The sequence below is a fragment of the Mastomys coucha genome, unplaced genomic scaffold (genome assembly GCF_008632895.1).
Source record: "Mastomys coucha isolate ucsf_1 unplaced genomic scaffold, UCSF_Mcou_1 pScaffold22, whole genome shotgun sequence".
NCBI classification, from domain to species: domain Eukaryota; kingdom Metazoa; phylum Chordata; class Mammalia; order Rodentia; family Muridae; genus Mastomys; species Mastomys coucha.
In genome coordinates this window covers 111,458,190-111,475,448 of record NW_022196905.1, presented here as the reverse complement: position 1 = coordinate 111,475,448, position 17,259 = coordinate 111,458,190, and the positions used below count along the sequence as shown (strand labels likewise).

The 17,259-nt window shown below is 47.9% G+C and overlaps 1 protein-coding gene across 1 annotated transcript in view; it reads left to right on the top strand.

Moving 5' to 3' along the window:
* Fbxw8 (F-box and WD repeat domain containing 8) overlaps positions 1-17,259 on the top strand; it is a 95,561-nt gene that overhangs the window by 54,751 nt on the left and 23,551 nt on the right. Inside the window, exons 6-7 of the mRNA XM_031337640.1 lie at positions 6,349-6,545; positions 9,370-9,576. Coding sequence (XP_031193500.1) covers positions 6,349-6,545; positions 9,370-9,576 — 404 coding nt within the window. The remainder of the gene's footprint in view (positions 1-6,348; positions 6,546-9,369; positions 9,577-17,259) is intronic.

Genomic DNA, 17,259 nt, shown 5'->3' with positions numbered 1-17,259 from the left:
CTCTGCCTCCCAAGTGCTGGGATTAAAGACATGCGCCACCACTGTCCGGCTTGTTTTTCACCTATAATACATAAAACACTTAATCATGTAAGGTTGTTGAGGAGTGTGCTGGGTTTTCTGTTTGTTTTGTTTTTCATTTTTTACTTATTGTAATCATTCACTTAAAGAAAAACAGAATGGGGGCTGGAGAGATGGCTCAGTGGCTAAGAGCAGTGACTGCTCTCCCAGAGGTCCTGAGTTCAAATCCCAGCAACCACATGGTGGCTCAGAACCATCTGTGATGGGATCAATTCCCTCTTCTGGTGTGTCTGAAGACAGCTACACTGTACTCATATACATAAAATAAATAAACAAATCTTTTAAAAAAAAAAAAAAGAAAAACAGAATGTAACCACATTGCAGTTTTTATACTGAGTGAAAGAATTTGCTGAGGGATATAAGCTGTGGGAGGAAAAGCTGTTGGAGCGTTGCTTCATCCACCAAGTGAGTGAGTGTGTGCCTGCTTTGCATTAGTCACCAACGCCACATCTCCTCTTTGGATTCAGAACATACTGCTGCTGCTGGCCTCCAGCAACAAGTTGTGTATGTATGTGGGTTTTTGTTTTTGTTCTTTTTGTTTGTTTGTTTGTTTGTTTGTTTGTTTAGTTTTTTGAGACAGGATTTCTCTGTATAACCCTGGCTGTCCTGGAATTCACTCTGGAGACCAGGCTGGCCTCAAACTCAGAAATCTGCCTGCCTCTGCCTCCCAAGTGCTGGGATTAAAGACGTGTGCCACCACCGCTGAATGTGGGTTTTTGCTTTGTTTTTTTTTTTTTTTCATAGCGTTGCATGTGAAAAGACTTGAAGCATTGTGAAGTTGCAAGTGTGTCTGTCTTAGGTGGTGTTGAGCACCCCATCACCTATCCTGGCCAGCTTCTGAAGGTCTCCTGGATGCCTTAGATGTCATGTGCCTTCCTAGGGTCTCTCTGGTCTGGCCTTCTCCAGGCTTGTAGGAATCCAGCTTCCCTTCCTCCCTCCTTGAGCCTCTAGTGCCCTGGTCATCCCAGCTTCAGCCTCTGCTCCTTTGTTCTAACCTTGTTCCTTGAACCCATTCATGACCTAATCAAAAATGCACCATTCAGAATATTTCCTACTCATGATTTTTCCTCTGGAGGCAGCAGCGCAGCCTTGGGAAAGTCTCCTTCATTCCCTCCTTTGTCAAGACTTCCGTGACACAGCCCTCAGGATTCTTGCTTGTACTGATAGGACTCCTAATCTGGGGAGATGACTGTGAGTAAGGGTTTTTCTGTGTAGTTCTCATGTGCTGTGACCCCAGCCCCTGTGGACAGGAGCCTAGACAGCAGTGAGCTCCAGATTCACTGAGAGTTCTCTTCACACAAGGTAGAGAGACACAGTGACACAATGTGTGTGCGCATGCACACGCGTCTAAGAGCAGCAGCTTTCACCCTCTGACTTGATGCATGTGTCCAGCCTGAGCTGAGTATGCTGTGTGCAGTCCATGAAGAGGTGCATGATTATGTTCAGTGACGGCTATGGGTGCATTTTAAATTTCTGTTAAAATGGTTTTACCGTGTAGAACTCTTGCATCTTTCTTAACTGATTGGAAAAAAGCATTTATTTCCATAGTGGGAATGGGGCATGCCAGCTGTCTGTATAGTCAGCTTCATTCCATGTCTCTGAACACAGCTAATTGATCCTGTCTGTTTAGTCGGCTTGATGTTGGGACTGAGCTTCAGGTGTTAACTATGGAAGCTCAAAAGGCCGGAGTTCACAGAAGATGTGTCCTCAAAGGCAAGGCTCCAGAGACCTCAGCAGACCTGGTAGTTAAAGGGTCCAGTGTGGCTGTCTAAACTGTAGCTTTCTTTAAACCATAGGTACATGGAGCAGATCAGAGGGGAGGGGCAAGGCTAGTATGTGTTTCCAAAACCAGTTGAGTGGTTATTTACCTTTCAGGCAGTTAAGGTAATTACCATTGTGCTGAGAAGTAATTGGGGAAGTTCTGCCCTGAGCTTGGAAGGCCCCGCAGGGACAGTTTTAGTTGGGACCTATTTTTTTGATGGAAGCCTAATTGCAGTTTTGGCTTTGTACACACAAACAGAAGCAGCTAATTGTTTAGGCAAATAGCAGATTAATTTAAATATGCATCCCTAATAAAACAAAAATGGTATCCATTATGGTCCTTGTTCCCATGCCGAGGAATATAAATATTGTGCGCAAGCACCATTAGGCAGACTTCTTAAGGACTGTCATCGCTATTGCACAGTGGTAGCACTTTCCAGATACGAGTAATCTTTACAAAAGCTAACATAAATCAGCTTAAACTCATTTAGATCCCATTTCTACTATGTGCAGTTTCATTACCACACTCTGGCTGGCCTCCTCTGGGAGGTAGGAGGGACGTGCTGCACACTGGCATGGGTGCCCATCCACAGCTGCTTAGCAGCCTTTATGTCTCCTCCAAAGCCTGGCCCTCGTCACTCATGTCACTGCTAATGACTTCCTGGTCTAGGGCAAGTGCTGAGTGCCAGTAGCCCGGCTGCTGCTCATGAAGGTGGAGGCACTGAGCAGGGAGCCATAGAAGCTGCCAGGTCCCGCCCCTGCCTGCTTGCGGGGCTTCACTCGGTGCCTTCTCTCAGATGTGCTTTGAAAGACACAGTGTTTCTTTGTCTGCACCCTTTCATGTTTCTGCTGAGTAAGCTGGTGTTGGGGAAGGCCTCCTTCTGCCTTTGTTACCCTCATGTGGTGCCTGAGATGCAGCTGAATATGGGGGACACCTTTTGGGTGCCTCCTCACCCTAAGGTCTCTTCCAAGCACAGAGGAGTGGACAGGCTCACAGAACTTGAATTTATCTTTGGCATTGGCTGGTCAGACCAGGGATGAGAACCTGTTCATGGACCTGGACTCACATTTTGCTGTGTGCTTGGGTTAGAAGCCCTTGTGGGATAGAACTGGTTCCATTAGAGAAAGCATAGCAGCGACAGGAAGGAGGAAAAAGTTGTAGAGATTTGTGGTGAGATCTGTGGCATACACAAGTGGCCTTGATCCCTAGTGCTGTCTGGGTAGCTGGTTCCAGTCTCTTGTCAGCTTGTCCTGTGTTGGCCTGTGTGACATAGCCTGTGCCTGTCTGGTCAGTTTCCCTTCTATGTGGCTCCACTGCGGTCTCTTTGTTACAACTGAACATTTCTTACTGAAACAGGAGGTACGTGTTAGCCAGGCTCAGTAATAGCACAACTCCCTCTGAACCCACTGTTGGGGGAGTGCAGGAGCCCAGCATGCAGCCTGCCTCTTTATACATCGCCCCGTGCCAGAAGCCAAGTCCGCCGGGCATCCGCGTCAGATTCTTAAGTATTGTATGTTTGAGAACTGACTCGCTTTGGTTCTGACAGTTGTTACTGGCGTCTCCCTCAATAGTCATGTGGTGAACGTGGACTAGCTCAGCACAGGGCCTGAAAAGGTCATGTGCCCCTTGCCAGGGTATGAGGACAGACGGATAGATTGTGGGTGGGTGGGTGGGTATGGGTGTATGGTCTGAGCAAAGTTTATTGCTTCCTTTCTGTTGCTGGGACAAAATACTGGCCAGAAGCGCCTTAGGGGAGAAGAAAGGGCGTATTCGGGTTACACTTCCCAGTCCCAGGAGCTGAAGCAGGGAGGATGCTGCTTGCTGGCTCACTCAGACACAGCCTAGAACTACCTGCCTGGGAATGGTGCTGCCCTCAGTGGGCTGGGCCTTCCAATGTCCATTAACAATCAAAACATCCCCACCTGGCCCCCCATCACACCCTCTGTGCTATTACTGAATTGAGATTCACTTCTCAGGTTACCCTAGGCGGTATCCAGTGACTTTGTCGATGCCATCAGAAATCTGGTCCATGCAGTAAGGAACTTTCTCCTTTGTATCACTCCAAGCATGGTGCTAACAGGGCTCCTTGATGCTGCACAGGGCTTGGGGACACACTTGTGTGTGGCTTTGACTCTTTTTCTCCTGGATGGTAACGTGCTGCTGTAGCACGGAACATTCTCATAACAGAGGTATTGACTCTGCAGTTCTCAGGTCCGAAAGTACTGTGTTAGAGCTGTGCTCACTGATAATGGTTCAGTCTGGTGTGTGCCTCTTAAACTCTCCGCCCCTTTACTGATGTGCAGACTGGGCTTGGGGGACAAGGTGAGGGCTGAGCAGATACTGTCACAGCTGCCCAGCTGCTGCCTTGTATTCTTAGCAAAGCTTCTGGTTTCTGATGTTGGTGAAGGTTGGTGAGCAGAGGTTATGATTCCCCGGGGAAACAAGTGTCTCTCCTTCTTATAGTACTCAAAAAGATGCTGGCCCACTCGCTTCTGCAAAAGCACGTGTGCCAAGTAGGACAGAGGTCAGGAGTGGGAAATGGCTGTGTGGCTTCCTTGTACTCAGTGAAGGTCAGTAGATCACTTGAGTCTAGGCTATGCTGACCTAAGCATGCATCTTAAGGTCCTAAAGAAGCTGCCCAGTGATTGCAGGGAGAATTTTGGCCAGTAAGCCAGCAGAGGAGTAAACACATAATCAAAAACTAGGTCTGGAGAAAGATGAAGAGGGTATGTAAGGAGTGAGGCTGGAGAGGTAGTGCAGTAGTGAAGATCACGTGCTGCTTTTGCAGAGGTTGATTCCAAAACCCTCACGAGAAGCTCCAACATCTGGCCTCATGGGCACCGGAACTCATGAGGTACACATAGGCACACACATAATTACTAACATAAGAGATGTAAAGATGTGAGTAGTCTTAATTTGTATTTTAAAAACAAGACCAAATAAATGGTATCTCCAAGAAATCCACTTTATGTATTACATATTAGAGACAAGCTGTTGCTCACCCTACACTTGCCGTATTGCTCAGACTGACCTCAGGCTGTCAGTTGGCTGTCTCTGCCTCCCGATTGCTGCAGTTACAGATATGTGTCACCATTCCTGTCTCCAATAATCCCATGTTAAAAAATAGACACATAAAGCAAAGTAAACAGATGGGGGAAGCTTCTTGTTTTAATAAGAATCAGACAAAGTCAAAGTGCTGGGTCAGTGGGGAAGTGGACTTCAGAGCAGAGACGCTAACAGGGCAGAGAAAACAGGTCAATTAATTCAAGAAAACTTAAAAGCACTAAATGCTTGTATACTAGAACTGGTGTTAAGGGACTGTGGTTGCACCAATGCCATTGACAAGGGTTGACTGACCTGGTCGTACACATAAGAATGTAACTGAAAAAGAGGGTTGACAGTATGGGGGTTTGTTCAGAGAGAGTGCCAAGTGATAGAGGAGCCAAGTGTCTGAGTCAGTGGGAGCTTGTTTTGTACTGAGCTGTGTGTGCTGCATCTAGTTCTGTTAAGAAAAAGATGCCAATCACATCAGCCCTCAACTGAAAGTCCACAGTGAAAGCCGTGTCCATAGTTACACTCCAAGTGTGCCAGGGTGCACTTTGTTAAACAGCTTCCACACCAAGCAGAACATAGGTGACTTTAGTGGTGTGTCAGTCCCCGCCAGGCTCAGTGCTGTCACAGAGCGAGTAATCATGGAACAGTTAGCCAGTCCTGTGTGTGGAATGGGGTAACTCTGCTCTTCTCACAGTGGAGAACACAGTGAGTGATAAGAGGCATGTGATGCTGAGCACTCAGAGGCTCTGCGTAGCAGTTCCCACTGGGTGATGCCTTGGAACAGATACAGAGCAGCAGTACTAAGAAGGGGCCATGTCAAGATGAGGCCTCCTGGAGGGGAGACACTAGATCCTATTTAATGAGTGGGGCCCCGAGATGTTCATTTTCTATAGCACATCATCTCCCTCTGAGGCAGAACAGAGAATTTACCAAAGTATATGCCAGGGGACCATGTCACAGAGCCTTTTGTGACCTGCCTGTCCTCCATTTGATCATAGGTCTTAGAGAAGTGCATGCATGTTTAAGCCTTTCCATGGAAGAAAGCTCTGTTGCTGTTTGCAGCTATTGGCTGCAACCACTTGAAAGTCTAACTGTATGTGCAGGATGCAACATCTGAGCAAAAGTCTGGATTCTGGCACTTTCAGTTAGAGATGCAAAGACAGTGGATTGCACAGAGACCAGAGCAAATCATGTCACTGTTGGCAGTAGGAAGGTCAGAACTAGGGCTAGCTTTATGGGCAAGCCACAGAGGAGATCATCTGAATTGTTTGCGGATGGTCTCCATGGTCTGCCCAGTAGTCCAGTGTGAGTACTGCTGTCGTCAGAGACTCACAGTGGCAGAGGCTCAAAGAGCCAGACACTGTCATCCTCACACAGTAATCCAAAAAACAATTGTATGATTGCTCTGTGTCTGTGCACACCAGCTTTACAGTTCTCTGCCTTTCTCCTTCTAGGGATCCTTAACATTTGGAACTTGAGAACCGGGAGGTTCCCTATCTTTCGTTTTGAGCATGATGCAAGAATACAAGCCCTTGCACTGAGCAGGGAAAAGCCCATTGTTGCCACAGCTTCTGCTTTTGACGTTGTGATGTTGTACCCCAATGAAGAGGGGCATTGGCATGTAGCCTCGGAATTTGAAGTTCAGAAACTGGTGAGCTCTTACTGTGCTTGTTAGTTTGCATTCAGGGGACCCCTGGATCTGACATACACAAAGTGACAATGCCCAGGTCTTCTGTTCATGAAACTTCTACCAGCCTACTGGAGTCAGGGCTGCAATTTCCTTCATTCCTCAAGAAGCCAAGAGCACCTCAGACTGGGGAATTGACTTTCCTGTTTTCCAAGCTGAGTTGTAACTCAGTCCAGTTGCTGGGCTGAGGCTACAGCTTAATTGTAGAACGTTCCCTTAGCGTGCATGAGGCCCTGAGTTCTAGCCCTCCTCCTCCTCCCCCTCCTCCTCTTCTTCCTCTTTCTCATTTTTCCTTCTCTTCCTCCCTTTTCTCTTCCTCCTCTTCCTCTTCCTCTTCCTCTTCCTCTTCCTCCTCTTTTTCTTCTTTGCTTGGGTATGTGCTCATGAGGTGTTGGATCCCCTGGAGCAGGAGTTATAAGTGGTTGTAGCTGGTAATCTAATTCCAGATGTTTGTAAGAAGCAGTACATGCTCTTAACTGCTGAGCCATCTTTCCACCCCAGTTTCTAAAACAAAACAACACAGCAGCACATTGTAAACACTGAGCTAGCTTCAGGACCAGAGTTTGTTCTTACCATGGCCCTAGCCTCCTTCCTGCCAGTGTGGCAGGCTCACCCTGGGAGCTCCAGCTTCCTCTCTGGCCTAACACCTAAGTGAACAGCAGTGGTATGCTAAAGTCTGTGTGGCAGAAAGCATTCATCCCACACAGTTGTCTCACCTAGAGTTGAGAGTAGTCTTTGAGGAGGTCCACAGAAGCCAGTGTGGATTGGGAACTTGGCTCTAGGATGCCACACGAAGCTGAGCCAGCTCAGGAGGCTTTGCACAGGGCTGATAGGTTCAGTTGTCACCAGACTTGTTCACCAAGCAGAGATGGTTTGGTGATATGGCAGTATTCATCTGTCTTTGCCAAATTTGCATTTAATTTGAGCACATATCATTTTGGCATGAGCCAGGGGAACAGAAGAGCTAACCTTGAACAAGGAGGTTTAGAGACTTGGAACTAGACCCCTCTCTCCTTTTCCCTGTGGGATCTTTAGATTTGAATACCAAGCACCAAACACCTGGGATCACTGCTTCATCTCCCTAAGCTTGCTGCTTCAGATCAGCTCTGTGGCACTCACAGTGTTCTTCTAACAGGACCTGACACTGTCAGCTGTAGAGAGAGACTAGGATGCAGGGCTTCCATTTGTTCTGTGGACCAGCCACAGTTTCGCAAGCTGAGAACCCCTCATGAGGTGTAAATCCTGCCTTGGCAGCCAGGTGCCATCCTGGGGCCGACTGGAAGCTGTAGAGGTCATTTACACCTCCAGTGAATGGCTGCCACTGCCAGTCTGAGTCTCTTGGCCTGCTAGAAATCCAGCTGGTAGATGAAGTTAAATGGACAACCAAAAGGTGTATTTTAGGAAAGTAAGAAGTGAGCTTCTACAGAGACAGAAGTGAGCAGCCCTGCTGGGGCAGGTCAGCTCTCAGCATTATTTTCCAGTCTGGGTGCCAAGTTACCACAGTGTGTGCTATGCATCCCTGGATCAGGCACTCCTGGCCTGTGGAGCCGGACCATCTTTGTTCTCTAGCTGTGCTTCCTGAATAACAGTGGCAACGTTCCCAGGCCTATAGTATTAGCTTGTAGCAGCTGGTCTTTGTGATGGACCCACAGCCCAAGATGTTGGGCTGCCCAGCACGATTTGGGCCCAGGATTAGCAGAGGCACGGGATGTTTGCTTGTGCTCAGCTCCCTGGGGCAGCCTGCAGAACTCAGCTTCTGAGCACCTCTGGCATATTGTCAGCACAGTGCTGTCCCTTAAACCCTGGATTTTAATGATTCTGCAGTGGCTCACCTTCAGCATCCACGCTCGTTGTGATCACTAATCAGGTGCGGTGTGATGGGCACTGCTCTGGGGAGAAGCAGATCACTCCTAGAATGTGCCCTTCTCCCTCCCCCCATGCAGTCAGAGAAAGTATGACAAGAGTGTGGCTTGTCTCTGCAGCTCTCTGTCCTCAGATAGTCACATGGCACAGGGGGCGGGGTCACTGCCTGACAGGCAAGCAGGAGAGAGCTGAGAATGGACAGTTTAACTCTTGTGGTGTTTCATTCTGATGCTCACATATACTTGGCAAATGTCTCTGTTCACCTGGAACTGGGGCAGTTTTACTGTTTCAGTGTCTAGTAAAAACAACAAGTGATAGCTCTAAACACTGCCACGTTCAGGATTTAAAAGACCTGGTAAGACCAACAGCTGGAAGTTGTCTTCCCATCTCACAGCCTGATTCCCACTTGAAGGGGGTAACCCACTAGGACTCCTGCCCCAGCTCCTCCTCCCCAAGCCCCAGTTCCTCCCACAGCGATCCCATTTGGACCATGAGGAAGACTTCAGGTTTTCTCCTGTAGTTGTGTGGCTATGTTATATCTGCACATTGACAGGAGTGGCTCTCCGTGAGCACTGTGCACAAGTCTTTGCCGTGCAGGTGCCTGTAAGCACTGATAGAAGGACCTCCTGGGTCACAGTGAGCTTACACCAATGGTAAGTGCTGCCATCTTTTCCTTAGTAGGAGTTGGACTGGATTAGATCTCCTGTTCACCTCCAGCTGTGTCCTCGGGCTTCCTGAGCCTTGTGCTGAGTCAGGTGGACTTGGCTTCCCTTCTCAGTGCACTTGGTTTTCATTGTAATAGGTATCTTTTCATTGAGAAGGAGCCATGTCCATCCCTGTAAATGGTCCCTGTGCTCAACTGTTTCTTGACTGTATAGACCAAGTCACTGTGCTGAGGGACACTAAACAACTTCTCTCTCCACAGGTTGACTACCTTGAAATAGTTCCAAATACTGGGAGGTACCCTGTGGCAATAGCCACGGCTGGGGACCTGGTGTACCTGCTGAAGGCCGAGGACTCAGCCAGAACCCTTCATTATGTCTATGGCCAGCCTGCCACATGTCTGGATGTCTCAGCCAGCCAGGTTGCCTTTGGAGTGAAGAGTCTGGGATGGGTGTATGAAGGAAACAAGGTATGGAAATAGTGACTTGTATACATTAACAAAGAAGAGCGTGGATTTGTTTTTTAAGGCAGCCAAAAAATTAAGCAATTTCTGTTTTTGTTTGGTTTGGTATGGTTGTTTGAAACAGGGTCTCACATATCCCAGGCTGGCCTTGAACTCATGATGTGCTGGGAGGAGTCATGTGCACCACCACATAAGCAGTGTATTAGCATTCTGGATGCTCTTGTTTTCAGCTGGGTCAGGGCAGTGTATGAGCATGGCAGAAAAGTCCAAACAATGAAATGGAGCATGAGATGGAGTTCCTCCTCCACTGCACACAGGTATCCATGTAGACGACATACATACATACATACATGCACGCATACATACATAGATACATCTTTAGACTAAGGACGGATCTTTGCAGACGCGGGGTCATGGTATGTGACCTGTTGTGTGCCTAGTGTCTTCCTAGCAATGTACCTTAGGCAGGTACATTGCCTTCATGTCCCTCATGTCCCCAGCTTCCTGCCCTAGAGTTTTAGCTTGTGCTTAGAGCTCACAGGCTGTGTAGCCAGTGTTCTCACTGGTGAACATGTATTGGGCCACCCTCACCGGTGGTTTAGGCTATCTCAAGCAGTGCTACAGCACACACTGCAACTTGCCAGACTCCTTGTGCAGTCTAGCATTAGGAGATACATTAATATGTAGGTGGTCACTGCTGAACCATACTTGAGGCAGAGCTGATGAGGCAGCTCAGCAGGTAACCATGGTTGCACAAGCCTGATGACCATCCTCCGAGCCCCACACATGTCGTGGTATATGTGCTCTGTCACCATTCACACATGCACACACAGAATAATGTAGTAAAAGGAAAAGTTTCCATCCTAGTTTCTGCTGTCACCAGCAGTGCATGAGTGCCTGCTGACGCGTGGCAGACCAGAAGCACAGTGTTCTCGGTAGCCCTTGGCTGATGGCTGTGTCATCACTGCAAGTCCCCACCATCCTGACTGTTGGCCAAGTCCTCAGTCTGAAAGGTCATTTAGAGGACACAAGTGTTTCAGGTGGGATTAGGAGAGAAAGGTGGCATTTCATTTGGCTTTAGGTTCTTTCGGGTTTGCCTGCTCTTGACCCTATTGGCAGTTGGGGTCTTCTAGGAAGGAGCACCTGAGCCAAATGTTCCTTCTCCCAATGAAGGAGACTGGAGAGGCAGGCTCTGCACTTACACTGCCCAGCCCAATTCCCATGACCCTGTGTGACCTCACATAAGTTGCTCAGTCTTCCTTTGTCTGTTTCTGTTTCTCCTTAAAAAAAAATCTTTTAGATTAGTCTTTTGTGTTTTATGTGTGTGAGTCATTTATTTACGTGTATTTCGGTGCACCACATATATACCTTATGCCCCAAGAGGGCAGAGAGGGCTTTGGACCTCCTGGAACTGGAATTATATATAAGTAGTTTTCAGCCATCATTGGAGCTGGGAACTGAACCTGGGTCCTCTGCAAGAGCAGCACATATTCTTGGCTTCTAAGTGTCTCCAGCCCCTTCCTGTTCCCTCTGTAAAACAGTTCCTGACAGTACCTGCTAATAAGCTTGGGCTAATAAGTGCCCTCAGCTCCATGGAAGAGAAGTGTCCTGGCTCACCTTAGAGAGAGATGTGCCTGTGCCCTCGGCTCCGTGAAGAGATGTGTCCTGGCTCGGATTACTATTGTTTCATTAACCCTCAAGGTGTTTTCTCTTATCTGACGCTCACATGTGGATTCCAGACTCCTGAGACCATTTGCACATTTCATTTCCACATGTATTAGAACTGTACTCAAAAATGGAAGCATCCTGTCTTCTAGTTACACGTACAGGAAGACTGGTCAGTGGCAGCAAAGCCTCTCTGGAAGGTAGCTCTTCGTGCTGGGGTCCACTTGTGTGCTGGAGCAGAGCCATGTCCCTAGCTCGGACGCCTGCAATAAGGACACCAGAGTGACTTCCTGGGAAAGGGCGGGGATGAGGTGCTTGTTTCTGACAGGGTTTCCTTCCTCACGTGGGAGGACTCGGATTCCTGGTGGAAGGGCTTGGTTTCTCGTTTCTGTCTCTCTTAACCTTCACAGTTTTGTTCCATTTGTTTTTAGAGTTCTCAGAGACATTGTGTGATGGTGACATTAAAACTGGTCTGCTCAGCCAGGCGGTGGTGGCACATGCCTTTAATCCTAGCACTTTGGAGGCAGAGGCAGGCGGATTTCTGAGTTCGAGGCCAGCCTGATCTACAGAGTGAGTTCCAGGACAGCCAGAGCTACACAGAGAAACCCTGTCTCGAAAAACAAATAAACAAAACAAAACGAAACAAAACTGCTCTACTTGAAATAGTATTTGTAATTTTTCTCTCACTCTCTCTAGGTACCTAGGACTTCACTTGCCAATAAGCATGAGCCACTGAGCTGTGTCCGGCTCTGTGCTGTTCTCAGCATGCAGGCCCTGCTCTCTAACTCACCAGATGCATAGGTTTCCTGGACATTTCATTTTAATGCCTCTCAAGCTTCCAACCAGGGAAAAGAATTGATTGTAATGATCAGCTGAGTGAGACATTAATTTTTTGAAATTAATACTTAGAATGCCTTGTACCTCAAATAACTTATTACTAGTTTTGATGCTTTTGGATGACTTGCTCTTTTGAGGTGAAGGCAGAGGGAGGTGTGCTAACGACAGGATGTTGTTAGGCAATATTCAGATGACGACAGCAGCATTCAGTCGTGCAGATGTTAGTTACTGCTGCACAGTCCTCCAGTCACCTATAACACAACACGAAGATGGCTTTCCATGAGGAGTGCTACCCACCTGAGGAGGGAGGCAGACAGGACCAAAAGAGCCTTCCTCTTCACTGCATCTTCTGCTTTCTCAGAGCAGCCACACATCAGTCACAGTTGCTGATCCAGGTCTGTTAAGCCAGGTACTGGAGGCTCACTTGACTCTTTGCTTGTAAACTCTGTGAATTGGCCTTGTGCATTCAGCTTGCCACTGAAAGCGCCTGCGCTGCTTATTAGGCTGGTGTGAGCCACCTACCAGCATGTTTGCTTGGAGCTACACACGGGGAACTTATGTCTGTGTCTCTGGCCTCTACAGCTAGAACTCAGATGAAGGCTTTATGAGAACAGAGAGTTTTGTTCTGTCTTCATTTGTATCTGATACAGGACTGGGGTTTAACTACAGTCCACTATTGATCAGCCATGATCAAAGCCCACTGTAGTCCAAACACTATGATGGATTTTAGTTGGGGGCTTAATTCTCCATAGCCTGTGAGAGTATCCAAGGGTGCTATTTCTGGTCACTGGATGATGTCTTTGTACCATATGCTGACCACACTGGTGGTTTAGGCCCCACAGCCTTCGGTGTCCACCTTTTATCCACTCAGCTGGCAGGTCATGTGGGTATCACAGGTACCACATCACTGTGTGGCTGGCATTGGAGTGTTAAACACCATCACACACAGATTTCTTTGTTAAGAAGCCATTTGCAGAGCTTGTCTGTCAAAGCTGGGAGCAAGGCTGCCCTCTGTGGTGCAGGCTGGAAGACCTCGGAGAGTTAGTGCTCTGCACACCTGGAGTCTGATGGAGCCATTGTTCCTAGGTTTGAATTGAAGGGCAGGGCAGGTGGCCACACAGCATTTACCAGCATTTTCTTTGGCTATACAAAGTCAAAATGTCAAATTTATATTTTTGCCTTTACTTTAAAAAATATTTTTAAACACTTTTTATATGTATGGGTATTTTGTCTGCATGTATATTTGGGCACTAAGCATACAGTACCTGTAGAGGCCAGAAGAGGGCATTGAACTCCCAGAATGGGAGTTCCAGATGGCTGTGAACCACCAAGTGGGCTCTGGGAACTGAATCCAGGTCATTGGCAGAATAGCCAATAGTTTGAACCTGACTTGATAAAGATTTCTCCTGATTGAGAAGTTCAGATATGAGAAGTGCAGGGCAGGAGCTTCCTCCCAGAGCCTATCAGTCGCTGCTGCCTGTCATTTAACCAATTGGAGCTAAGTTGGTATTGCCCATTTCTTTTTTTTTTTGTTTTTGGTTTTGGTTTTGGTTTTTTTGAGACAGGGTTTCTCTGTGTAGCCTTGGCTGTCCTGGAACTCACTCTATAGACCAGGCTGGCCTCGGAATTCAGAAATCCGCCTGCCTCTGCCTCCCAAGTGCTGGTATTAAAGGCGTGTGGCCCATTTCTTGTGCATCCTTGTGAAATGGGCCCTCTCTCTGTAAAGTGTGAATGGAGCCAAGCAGTACCCTCTCTCTGTCTAAAGTGTGGATGGAGAAGAGGCAAGCAGGTATGTCTTGAAGTCTAGCCTGATCTACATAGGGAGTTCAGGCCAGTTAGGGCTCTCATGAGAGACCCTGCCTCGGGAAGACAAACGTTCATAAATACTAGAGCACTCCACATCACTGTTTGCTCCTTGTCTCTGCCCATCGGGGTAGCTTTGTAAGACACATCACAGAGCTCCCTGCTGTTGTTTGGTCAGGTTTTAGAGCTTTCTAGCATCGTACCTTGTGATGGCTCCACCATTCCGCCTACTCTGCAAGAGTGTGGCCTGCACCAGTGTTCACAGGGTAAGCTCGTCTTTGAGGACTATGTGGGTCAAACCAGTGTATCCTTCATGACAGTCCTACTGTACTGAGGATATTCTTGAGGGGTGACAGCACCCACCCCACAGGCTTCCTGGGTGCCTCTCTCTAGGCTTTGCAGCTGGGAAGGAGGGTGGGGCCTTGTCTGACTTTGTTGTTCAGTTCAGACTTTTTATCTCTCTACTTATAAGGCTTCCCCCATATGGTATGGCAGGGCTGGCAGCACTTAGGCCAATGTCATGGTACAGAGTGTTGAGTGCACTGCTGGATGCCTCCACTGCTTGCTGGGTACTCCTCTGGGGTCCGTGATCTGTGGAACACTTGTCTGGCCTCTCTTAGGCAGTGAGGGATGGACCATGACTTTTGGGTTTTGTGAGTGGTGCTGAGCACCTGAGGCTTATATGTTGTCTCTAAGGAGCATGCTTATTGCATTGGGCAGGAATGATGGGGCAGGAATGGAGTATCCCAGCAAGAGGGGCTGCTCGGAGGCCTTTAACTCACAGCAGAAAAGAATTCTGAGTCCCGATGTCCGTTCTTGGGTTCTCAGACTTGAGTGTAAATGTCACTGAATGGCAACTGACAGTAGAAGAGACAGAAGTGTCTTGACCACGTCACTTCACATTACAGTACATCCACATAGCCCCCAACATGGTCCCTGATGCTTCAGTAGCCTCCTAAAATGTATTTTTGTCTCATAGTTCAGAATTCATCAGCAGTGCTTTTGTTTCTGTAACTATAACAGCACACTACCTTTATTAATCCTTTTGCTGCCTGAATGTGTTCTCAGGGTGGATGGCTAGAGGCAGAGCTGCCATAGGCAAGCTCCATGCTGTTGATGAGCTCGTGTCTCATAAAGGGAGCCGGAGCCCCACTCAGTACTCTTAGCATTGCTCTGTGGATCTGAGCATATTTCCCAATTTAGTTCTGAAGCTCTTGGCATTTGATGGCAGATTGTATTAAGCAGCACGCGGAGTGCATCCTAATCAGGGTAAGGGGTGAAGTCATCGCAGGCTGGACTGTGCTGGGCTGTGCTGGGCAGGGAGGGAGGCTGGCTTGGGCTGCAGCAGCTTACATCACGCTACAAATTATTGCCTGAGTCTCTGAGCTAATGACTGCCCATGTGCAGCTAGGAAGAGACTTGGGATTGGTTGCCTGCACTGGCCACAAGGTGAGCGTCTGTCTGGAGCCTTGGGTCGGAGTGTGCTGCAGACGGAGTGCCTTCTGCCATATCTGCCAAAAATCAGAGAGCCATCTTTTCTTCTGTTGAGGTTTCTGTTTCTGAGAATCAAGACTTGATACTTCACATGCAAGACAAGCAATCAAAAAACGAAAGTTTGTAAAATAGTTTTCATGTGCTCTCCAAAACTTTCTGTCCTATTTACTTCTTTGTTGGATTTTTATTTAGGGTCTAATTTTTCCAGTAACTTCCCTGGTTATGTAGACTTCCTGTCCTGGTTCACCATCCTACACACGTGGGAGACTGAACTTGGAGTTGGCTTTTGGGATTATCTCCCCAACACAGACGGGGATGGCTTTGTTCTCTGTACCAGATGAGTCTCAGGGTAAATATTGCCCAGGTTTGTCAGTGTTAAAAATCAGCATGTTTTTCAGGACCTGAGGAGACCTTGCCTCCTTCCAGGTGTGAACACAGTGACTGTGGGCTGAGCTGCATGTTCCCACCCAGTCCAGACAGTTGAGGCTGACAGGCTGAGCAGGGAAGGAGCAAGGGAGAATAAGAACACACAGCACATGGCTGGTGTGGGCTCAGCCTCCAACTATTTCAGATGTTTACTGTATTCAGATAATACCCAGCAATTAAAGTCAAAGACTTCTGCTCTTTCCCAGTCCCTAGAAGACTGTGCTTTATTATTTTTTTTTTAAATGCTACTTGGTAGAATTTATTTTTTATTAGATATTTTATTTATTTACACTTCAAATGATATCTCCTTTCCCAGTTTCCCCTGGGGGAGGACCTGTTCCCTCTCCCCAAGACTGTGCTTTATTAAATGTAGCCCACACATCTGTCTTCTGTAAGTCCTGGATTAGAGTATGGGGTCAGCACTGGCATCAATTATTGAGTTGCACACGTACTTCTTCTGTGGACACTAGAGTACTCCTTACAGCATTCCCTCAACAGTGAACTGCAGGATGGGTTCCCTTGCAGCTAGGCAGAGGAAAACTAACTCAGCTCACACTTGAGCAGTCTCTTGCCAAATTACAAGACTTGGGCAGGGTCATGAGGTTTGCTGAGTGTTAAAGTGAGACTGCAGGTCCTCTGAAAGCTAGCCGTAAGAGGCAGCCCTGCCGTGACCTGGGTCTTAACCGTCGCTTCCCTCCTCATCAAGCATAGTGCACTGATGAGGGTCACTTGCTGTACCTAACCCCAGGTACCATACCCAGTTTTCTTCAGGTCCCTGTCAGAATCTAGGCTGAGGCACTGGCCCGAGCTCCTGTTCCTACAATAGGCTGGGCTTCCACTTCCCCATTTCCTTGGGTTGGGAACTCATATATCTTTTTCACAGGAGATTTTGAAATGCACACTGAAAACACCCCAGAGCTATGTCTTTGCACCCCTCCTCCCACTCCTGCACCCTGCACTCCCTGACATACCTACATACCCCTGCACCCCTCCCCTTATCCTTACCCATACTCCTGCACTCCCTGACACACACCTATGCCCCTGCATACCTTGCACTCCTTGGTACACACTCATACACCAACTATTTCCAGTTAGATCAGAAAAATGGCCCATGCCAAGCATATGGGTGGTGCCTTACTGCCTGCCTGTAGCCTGGCTTCACAGCCCTCAGAAGTCAGGTACCACCTTAGCTTCCAACTCCCTATATGCACCTACGTGGTGAGTCTGTACACAGCCGGAGGTGCTCACCCTTAAACGTGGTGTTCCTTCCTGCCCAGGACTAGCACATGCCTCCTTTCCCTATCCCTTCTCATCTCATGTCCTTCCAGAAGCATAGGCCTCAGCTTCAGCCTTGTTGTCCCTCCCTTGAACTCAACACATAGGAACCCACAGCTCACATTTTGACCCTGTTGCTAACCAGCACTGTATCCCACAACAGCTGGGAAGCAGCACAAGTATTTAGAG